Source organism: Octopus bimaculoides, chromosome 20, assembly GCF_001194135.2.
Source record: "Octopus bimaculoides isolate UCB-OBI-ISO-001 chromosome 20, ASM119413v2, whole genome shotgun sequence".
In the NCBI taxonomy this organism is placed as follows: Eukaryota; Metazoa; Mollusca; class Cephalopoda; order Octopoda; family Octopodidae; genus Octopus; species Octopus bimaculoides.
The window spans coordinates 44884479-44894362 of record NC_069000.1 but is presented as its reverse complement, the minus strand read 5'-3'; the positions used below and the strand labels follow the sequence as shown (position 1 = coordinate 44894362).

Genomic DNA, 9884 nt, shown 5'->3' with positions numbered 1-9884 from the left:
TATATATATATATATATCATCAACATCGTTTAACGTCTGCTTTCCATGCTAGCATGGGTTGGACGATTTGACTGAGGACTGGTGAACCAGGTGGTTACACCAGGCTCCAATCTGATTATATATATATATACACACACACACAGAGCAGAACCTCGGTTTTCGAACAACTCTGATTATGAATAAATCGTGCTTTATAATATCTCTCTCTCTCTATATATATATATATACATTTATATATATACATTTATATATATAAAGCATGATTTATATCAGAGTTGTTCAAAAACCGAGGTACTACTGTATGTAAATACACACACATGGATTGGATTGAATTATCTATGTTCTGTCAACTGCAGGACAAAGGTTTCAGCACGTTCTCTCCACCAACCACAATCTGATTATTGCAGAAGCGATGAATTTGAGTTTGAGATCCAACTGGTTTGATGAGCTTTACAGAGAGGACACCAATAAAGACAAATTACAAGGCGGTGAGCTGGCAGAATTGGTAGCACACCAGGCGAAATGCTTAGCGGTATTTTATGCCACAGGGGTTGATAAATTAAGTACTGGTGAAACACTGGGGTTGATGTAATTGACTTACCCCTCCCCCCAAATTTCAGGCCTTGTGCCTATAGTGGAAAGGAATAAAGACAAAATACACATTTATCAATACCAGAGGGTTGAATAGTTAGTGCTTGGGTCTAAGATAGATAGAATAAATAAAAAATTCTGTATGGGCCCAAGGTCGATGAAATCAATTGTGTATTCAAATTTGGGCTAATTTATATGTCATGGGAAGACAAAAGAAGCCGAATATCTTCCAAGCAAAAATGCTCCCCTTGAGAGAGGAAATTGTTATGGCATTAGTGAGAATATACACTTAAGCCAACGGATCACCATTTAGCATTTTAATCACACCAATACAGGATCTGTAAAAATCATTATCGTCATCTTTTAATGTCTGTTTTCCATGCTGGCATGGGTTGGACAGTTTGACTGAGGTCTGGAGGAGAGCCAGAAGGCTGCACCAGGCTCCAATCTGTTCTGGCAATATTTCTACAGTTGGATGCCCCTCCTAATGCCAACCACTCTGAGAGTGTAACGGGTGCTTTTTATGTGCCACCAGCACAGGAGCCAGTCAGGCAGCACTGGCAGCAACCATACTTGAATGGTACTTTTTACGTGCCACCGGCAAAAGTGCCAGTCAGGCAGCACTGGCATTGGCAATGCCAATGATTTCACTTGATTCAACAGGTCTTCTCAAGCACAGTATATTTTATTATAAAATATCTGATGGTAAGTGAAGGACGAGGACATACTTTGTAGATCTCTTCATATGTTTCTTCATCGATTTCAACTGTGGTCACGGTTTCTTCAACATCTCCAAGAATCATATTTAAATGTTGGTCATACGCCTGAAACACAAAACAAATACTCTGTTACATCACGTGGATTACACAATTGAGACAAAGCTATCTTGATCTATTTATTCACTAAGACATAACCAAAAAAAGCACTTGCACTGGAGCCACATAAAAAGCTCCTGTGCTGGTTGCCATGCAAAAAAGCACCCAGCACACACTCTGTAAAATGGTTGGCATTAAGGAAGGACACCTAGCCACAGAAACCAGGCCAAAGCAGACAATTGGAGCCTAGTGCAGCTCTCCAGCTCCTGCCAAACTGTCCAACCCATGACAGCATGGAAAGCGGACATTAAATGATGATGCTTTATATAACAAATAGACAACAATATCTAACTGGGGTTTCAATATAACGTATAGCCAAGGAGGCGAGCTGGCAGAACCGTTAGCCCGCCAGGCGAAATGCTGAGCGATATTTTGTCTGTTTTTATGTTCTGAGTTCAAATTCCGAGGTTGACTTTGCCTTTCATCCTTTCGGGGTCAATAAATTAAGTACCAGTTGCATACTGGGGTCGATCTAATTGACTGGCCCCTTTCCCCAAAATTTCGGGCCTTGTGCCGACAGTAGAAAAGAATATAACGTGAAGCTACTCAACCTTTTCTCACTCAGCGACCCCTTTCCATAAAAAGTAGCCAGTACAGTCTGTAAAGTGGTTGGCATTAAGAGGGGCATCCAGCTGTGGAAGCCATGCCAAAACAGACAATTGGAGCCTGGTGCATCTCTGTTACTTGCCTGCTCCTGTCATAACATCCAACCCATGCCAGCATGGAAAAATGGACATTAAATGATGATGAGGATACCTACTAATAGTTACATACAACTCTATAACACTTGCCTCTTAAATTTAACCGAGGAAATTAGCAATAATCAAACTCACATGTAGTCGGCCGCGAAGTTCCCGGTCATTTCTCATCTTTACGTAAATTCGTTCATCTAAACTGAGGCGAATTAAATCCAAAGGCTCTTCTACCGTCTGTGTCGGTTGCTATGGTAACAGAAATGAAACAAACACAACAAAGAGAAATATTAGACATTTGGGGAGGTCAATAACCAAAGCTAGTATGATGTGGTGGTGTTCATGCCAGCAGCATGCATTTTTGGGAAAGTTATAAACACACATATATTTACATTCATTAAATGTTTGTACATGTACATATATTACATATATTACATGTACATATATTATAAACACACACACACATGCATATGCACAGGTGTCTTCTATTACAGCCTTGAGTGAATTTGGTTGACAAAAACTTAAAGAAGCCCGTTGTGTGTATCTCACAAGGCTTTGGTCAACCACAGTAAAAAACACCTGACCAAGGTGCCACGCTGTGGGATTGAACCTGAAACCATGTGGTTAGGAATCAAACTCCTTACCACACAGCCTATGCCTAAGTACCTGTGTATGTATGTATATGATTACATTTGTGCTTCTTCAAATATCGTGAGCCACAAGTTGTGATGCTGCTTTCATTTCCCTTCTCAACAATCATCTGCTGGCTTTGCACCTTCGAAAATATGTGAAATAAGGGATCCCTTACTTGAAAAATGGGTAAGGATTTCATCTAAATTATGCTAGCACCAACACACACACACATTAATATTAACTTCAAAAAATGAAATGAAGCAAAATTTTCATTTGTGTAACTCCTTCCATAACTGCTATCGTTTACCCCCACCCCTCTTCTTCTGTCTCCATGATTCTTTTTCTCTCATTGCGTGTCCGCAACATTCTTTTACTCATTGCCTGCCTCCAAGCACTCATCCCACACTTCTGGCTTAACTCTCTTTTACATGCTTTCTTTCTATTTGATATCGAGCGTGACTGGAGAAACCATCATCATCATCATCATTTAATGTCCACTTTCCATACTGGCATGGTGTGGACGGTTTGACAGAAGCTGGCAGCCTGAAGAGCTGCACCAGGCTCCAACTGTCTATTTTGGTATGGTTTCTATGGCTGGATACCCTTCCTAACACCACTCACTTTACAGAGTGTATTGAGTGTTTTTTACATGGCACCAGCATGGGCGTTTTATTCACAGTCGGAGTGGGTACAGTTTCAGAATTAGGAAATCTATCATTGGGGCAGCCGATTTTACCCAATGCTATTAAATTACACCCCGTTCGGGAAGCCTCTCCTTCAACGGAAACATCAACACAATTTTCTCAGTCGGAGGCTAAAATCTGTTAGATTCATCTCTTCTCAAAACAACTAAACTTAATGCATGATAAATAATAACCCTTTTTATTATAAGCAGAAGAGCTGAAATATGGGCGGGGGAGATGCTAATCGATTACATCGACCCCAGTGCTCAAATGGTGCTTATTTTACTGACCTCCAAAAGATGAAAGGCAAATTCGACCACGGCTGTATTTGAACTCAGAACGTAAAGAATCAGAAGACATAGCGCCAAGCATTTTGTCCCGACGCCGCTAACGATTCTACCAGCTCGCCGCCAGGGACAAGGCTAGTAATTTTGACAGGGAGGGTTAAAGTCGATAACATTAGACCCAGTACTCACTTGATTGTTATTTTATCAACACCCCTAAGACGACAGGTAACGCCGAACCCGTTGGGATTTGAACTGAGAAAATAAAGAGCTCGAACAGAAATTGCAAAGGCATGTTTTTGGCAAGAGGTGCCTGTGAGGAATACACATATTCTTAATAGGGTTTTCGGTTACAGCTTTTCCAATGGGGCAATCTTTAATTCACTGAATTTCTGACAGCGATAAGGACAAATGAGAATCAATGAAACAAACGAAGCAGAACAACTACACAAGGGACTTGGTTCGAGGGTCACCGGGAAACTGGTGATGTTTAGATCCGCCGCCAACAGCGATAAATATAACAGGGTCCTTAGAGTTTCAATCTACCACACATATATATATATACACATACAGACAGTGGGAAGACTATTTAGTTCTTGCATTTCGTGAATTTAAACTTGTCTGTTGGTGGGTTGGGTTTTGATTCCGTGTTTGACAGAGACTAACACGACAAACCCGAAGGTTATAAGCGAATAAAGACTGCTTAGTCAGTAACACGCACGACACACGAGCAATAATAGAGAGGCAAAGCAAATAATAATAAAATACCAAACGTAAAAACATGCAAAACACGTGTATTCCTACATTGCAGAATAGAGAGCAAGTGCGTGTGGAGGTTCTTGTTTGTTACGGCAATGAAAATGGCTATCATGCCTGTGTGCTTATATTGTTTAGCATTTTATAATAATAATATTATTAAAAGAAAGATTAACGAGCGAACGTTTTGTTTTTATTTAACAAGTTAACGGGAGTCTAACCTGTTCCTGTTCGTCTGTCATCGTTGAATCGCGGTTTTGTTTGAAAGCGGCTCCAACAGGAAGTGTTTCTAAATATACCGACTTCCGCCGAAACGAAGTTTATGATTTCGAAATGTATATATATATATATATATATATATATATATATATATGTACATACATATATTAATGTATATGTATGTGTGAATCTATGTCTATCAGTCTGTGTGTGTGCGTGTGTGTAAACGTGTGCACGAGTTAGTGATATAAAATTCTTTTTTATTTTTCCCAGAAAAAATTGTCTTTTTATTTTTTTCCAAAGAATTTATCTTGCCTAAATTTAAAAATAAATCACACTATTGCAGTGAATAATTTGATTCTTCCATCTGAATTTTTAATTCAGATTTAAACAGATATAACAATATTTTCTTTGCGTTTATTAAAATTTCTTTGGCGAGAGACATAATCAATTAAACCCAGTAAAATTCACGAAATCGATTTAATCGATTATATAGTCAATCACTTTCTGCGTCAATCAGTGTTGAATTATTCACTCCGTAATACCACTTCCTGTTACCCCTCTACACGCGGTTTATTCTAATGCGATGACAGTTAATTAAAAGAACTCCAGGTAGTGTTCTCTTAATTATTAACCAAATCCCTAATATTTATAAGTTAAAATAGATTTTATTACAGTGTTAAAAGTAATGTATTCTCACCCTTGTATTGTGTATGTATATATATGTGGTTATATGTATGTTTTCGAATTGTGTTTTCAAAACAATTTCTGTTCTTTTTCTTTCCATTATGTTTCGAAGTTACTAACCACTTGTTTATAATTTCGTCAGTTTCTAGTTGGTATTTTAATTCAGTCTCTCCACTTAGATATCACACATACGAACATATAAAGGTAAATTATACTTTACAAAATAAACGTGTTCGTAAACAATACAAATGGAGCTTAGAATTTTTTTATTGTTTTCTCTCTCCCGAAAGAATGACTAATTCTCTCCGAATAGTGTAAAGTTTAGAGTTTAAGCTGATACGAATACCCAAATATTGCTTTTAAACTTATCTATTTATCGATCGATAGATAAATGACAAGATCGAAAGTACCAGCCAAGTACTGGTCGAGCTTGTATCTCTTTCAATCCGTTATGTTACACTGTCAGAAAGAGGTGAACTAGTGACCCGTAAAACAGTAAAAACAAGCAAAACCCTTGGAATCGTTCAAGGTACAGCTCACAACAGAAACTAAGAACTGTTTGTATGTATGTGTGCAGTTCTTTAAATGTAAAAGACTCTGGTTAGAAACTCGGACCTTTGCAACAGAGAGCTTTGGTGATGTGTCCAGAGAACGAGCTAACGTACAACCCATTAGGGCAATGTAGCCCCCAGAGAACATATCTTCTCTTCTGTTATAATTCCATTCGCGTTTAGAATGTCTTACAGAGGAATAGAAGGCAATATAAATCGATTCCATCACTTCACTTCCAACATGTCCTGCACAGTTTCCTTATTGACATCAGCATCGAAAAGTTTCTTAGCGTCTCCGTCACAAGACTTCTCGTGATTCCACAAGAATGGTTGCCTAAAACAAAACGCTCTGACAGTATCTCTAGTTCTTTGGAATCCTAAGGAAAGAGTTGCTTATTTCACTTCTCTATCCCTGCATCCTCATTTACTGTTGTTGTTTAACCCCAGGTCACTCCTGATCGAGCAGACATGTTTTCATCGTTGTAACGCCCAGTTGTCCTTGTTTGCATGGGTCAGACGGAACTTGTTTCATTCTGCAGCCTGATGCACTTCTTTTCACCAACACCCACCTATTTCTAAACTAAGTAGTATTGCCCCATGGCTGGACATGTTTTCATGGAAGACGGAAAATGATCAACGAACTTCCGACACTCATTTACAACTGTCACGCGATGCCAAGATAATGATGCATGCGCGCGCGCACACACACAAGGCTTTGGTTGACACGGAACTATGATATAAGATATTTGTGCAAGGTGCCATACAGCAGGACTGAACGTGAAACCATGCAATTGGGAATTCAACTGCTCAGTCACACAGCCATGCTTGCACTTGTCATTTACGACAAGATCATTCAAGCAGTGGGAACAATTTAATCATCTAATAAACCATATCCAAAGAATGGTCACTTGACAAATTGGCATCAATTTATTAGGTCTTGCTGCAAGATATTTCAATGATGTGATTGTTTATTTTTAGAATGACATTGTAGGGCAGGTGTAAGAGGCTGGATGTGGCTGGTTTAAGCATAAAATTTGAGTTGGATATGGTTGGTTTAAATACTAAAGGGTTAAAGGATTGTTATTGTGATTATAACTCTGTTGTTATTTTTATTTAGAAATGGTAAGAACAGCTGCCACTCACTTTATTAATGCAGTCTTAAGAAAGCAGAAACTATGGAGATACTCACAAAATTCCTTGTTCTGGGCTGCTTTCAATCTCCTGCTGGCATTTATTCTGTATATTGATATGTAAGTAATCACTTTGATATTTTTCCTATGAACTTGTTTTTGTTTTCTTAAGGAGTTTTATTTTTGTATTTGCTAAGATACCAAGTTGTTGCTCACATGTTGAATTATGTAACAGTAGATCTCTTGATCTAAATGATTTACAACATGTTTCCATGTAATTTGTATAATGATAATAATAATAATAATAATTAAATACTACGGCTTTTCTTTTGAGCCTGTCTAGCTATGTGGAGCGTAAACTTAGTTTGCACAACTCCTGTGCTCAACATCCATTTTGCACCAGAAGATTAACAGATAAAGTCGTCTTTGTATGTGGCATATGTGCAGGAACAATAAGCATTAAGAGCACATGAGACTTAGATTCTCTTAAATGCCCAGGAGGCTCTCTTGAGGTTGTAGATAGTTTCTGTTACCTAGGTGACCAAATTAGCAATGGTGAAGAATGCTCTGAAAGTATTGTTTCTAGAATAAGAATTGGGTGGAGGAAGTTCAGAGAGCTATTACCTCTGTTGGCAACAAAAGGACTCTCTCTCTCTCAGAGTGAAAGGTAGACTATATGATGCTTGTGTATGAATGGTTATACTCCATGGTAGTGAGACATGGGCTCTGAATGCAGAAGACATGTGTAGACTGGAGAGAAACGTAGGTAGCATGCTCTACTTGGTTAGGGAGCAAACTCCTAAACAACACCTGCACCTATGTTATGGGAACAATAAATTTATAGGAGAGTTTTTAGAAGAGTTTGGTTTATTCGTTTGCTGTGTGGAGAGAAAAATTTAATATTTTCAGTTATTAAACTGTATCTTTTTATCTGGGAGTGAGGAAGAGAAATAATGTTTTCTCTGGCAAAGCAAATGCCAAACTCTTCCACAAACCCTCCTATCAGGAATTACTTGTAACACAAAAGATGAGTTTGATAAAGTTCAATCTGTTTTACTTGCCTGTTCTGTTGATAAAACATTCTTTAAAAAAAAATCTTGACATGTTTCTATTATGTTGAGATATTTCTCACTAAATATCTTACTTCTTTCCACAGACGTTACTTTGCCATACAACAATATTTTGAAGTTTCTTATCCTAATTTATGGTATGCAGGTAAGTTCCCCTCTTTTTTATTACTCGCATCATCATCATCATCATCATCACCATTTGTCTTTCATTGGCATTGATGAAAGCTGAAGTTGACCATGGTGGAATCTGAGTCCAGAACATAAAGGTGGATGAAATCCTGCCAAATATTTTGCCCAGTGTGCTCGTGGTTCTGCCGGTTCACCATCTTCCTTGTCCTTCTAATAGAAAGCAGAATCCTTAGCACGTTGGGCAAAGTGCTTAGCGGTATTTTGTCTGCTACTTCATTCTGGGTTTGAATTTCGCTGAGGTCAACTTTGCCTTTCATCCTTTTGGGATCAATAAATTAAAAACCAGTGGAACACTGGGGGAGTGGGAGGGGTGTGATGAAATTGATTATCCCCTCCCCCAAATTTCAAGGCCTGCACCTATAGCAAAAAGGATTATTATTATTATTAAATGATACCCAGTTTTTTTACTCTTAAGTGATTTCATTGTTTTGATTTAAAAAATTTTTTTTTTTTATAGAATCTGTCTTCTTTTTGTTGTTCTGTCTGAATACCCTGGTGGACTTAGTCTGTTGGATGTGGCCCTATATTATGAGCAGCCAGATAGAGCTAACCCCAAAACAGAAGACTTTGCTTGGAGTTAATGACACAGGTCAGTTTTTAGTTAGTTTTCTTTTCCAATATTATTCTTGGACTTCTGCACTTGTCTTTTCAATTCCATTGCAATAGTGCATTGTAAATTGTTAATCTCCAACCCAAGTGATTCCTTCTTTCAAGTAGCGCCATCTCTGCTTTCAGATCCTGGATTCAAAATCTCTCCTTTGAAACCAAATGTGTCATCGTCAACTCCAACCAAACTGATGTTTAATTGCAGTGGCTCATCACAGCCCCACAGCTATTCGAGCAGTCACACTCCACCTGGTGCTGGTTCATCAATATATTACACACCTGGTTCTGGTAGTAAGTCTTCTCACAGTCCTCCTGGTTCATCTCCAAGGTACCACAGCCCTATGTCCAGTACTTACTCCAGTCACACCCCTAATGTCAGTTCCGGTTCATTGCACTACAGTTATTCCAGCAATCACTCTTCACCAACATACTGGTCATCAGACAGTGCAGTGAGTGCTCTTTTGTTTGATTTTTTTTTTGTCTTTTTTTGTTTTTGTCATTGGAATGTGTCCAAGCTGGAGCACCTCCTTGAAGGGTTTAGAAAATATCATTGCAGCCAATACTTATTTTATTGAAGTTCAGTGTTTATTGTATCAGTTTTCTTTTTGCTGTTATGGGTAAATGTAAACAAACCAACACCAGTTAGTAAATGGTCAGAGACAAACAGGAGCACATGCATACACAAACACACACACACATTGCATTGTAAATACATCTTGGTTGTGGCCAAGGGTCATTTTTTTTTATGCTACTTATTTTGTTTTCCATTTGTTTCTCTCGTTTTTTGCATGCCCAACGTTATTTTCATATCTCGTGTTTGTTTACGTTTTTTTTACGTCCTGCACCGATATATACATATATACGTATGTATATACATATGTGTGTCTATATATATATATATATATATATATATATATA

At 38.1% G+C, this 9884-nt stretch overlaps 2 protein-coding genes across 2 annotated transcripts in view; one reads left to right on the top strand and one right to left on the bottom strand.

Annotated features, from left to right (window-relative positions):
* Positions 1–4829, bottom strand: part of LOC106870208 (U6 snRNA-associated Sm-like protein LSm3) — a 5388-nt gene extending 559 nt beyond the window's left edge. The window contains exons 1-3 of the mRNA XM_014916214.2: positions 4736–4829; positions 2300–2407; positions 1320–1415 (exon numbers count right to left, since the gene is read on the bottom strand). Of these exons, the coding sequence (XP_014771700.1) occupies positions 1320–1415; positions 2300–2407; positions 4736–4756 (225 nt within the window). The 5' untranslated portion in view covers positions 4757–4829. The remainder of the gene's footprint in view (positions 1–1319; positions 1416–2299; positions 2408–4735) is intronic.
* Positions 4830–5257: 428 nt separating this feature from the next.
* Positions 5258–9884, top strand: part of LOC106870119 (transmembrane protein 209) — a 13403-nt gene continuing 8776 nt past the window's right edge. Inside the window, exons 1-5 of the mRNA XM_052974984.1 lie at positions 5258–5345; positions 7089–7221; positions 8258–8316; positions 8818–8949; positions 9096–9526. Coding sequence (XP_052830944.1) covers positions 7091–7221; positions 8258–8316; positions 8818–8949; positions 9096–9526 — 753 coding nt within the window. The 5' untranslated portion in view covers positions 5258–5345; positions 7089–7090. The remainder of the gene's footprint in view (positions 5346–7088; positions 7222–8257; positions 8317–8817; positions 8950–9095; positions 9527–9884) is intronic.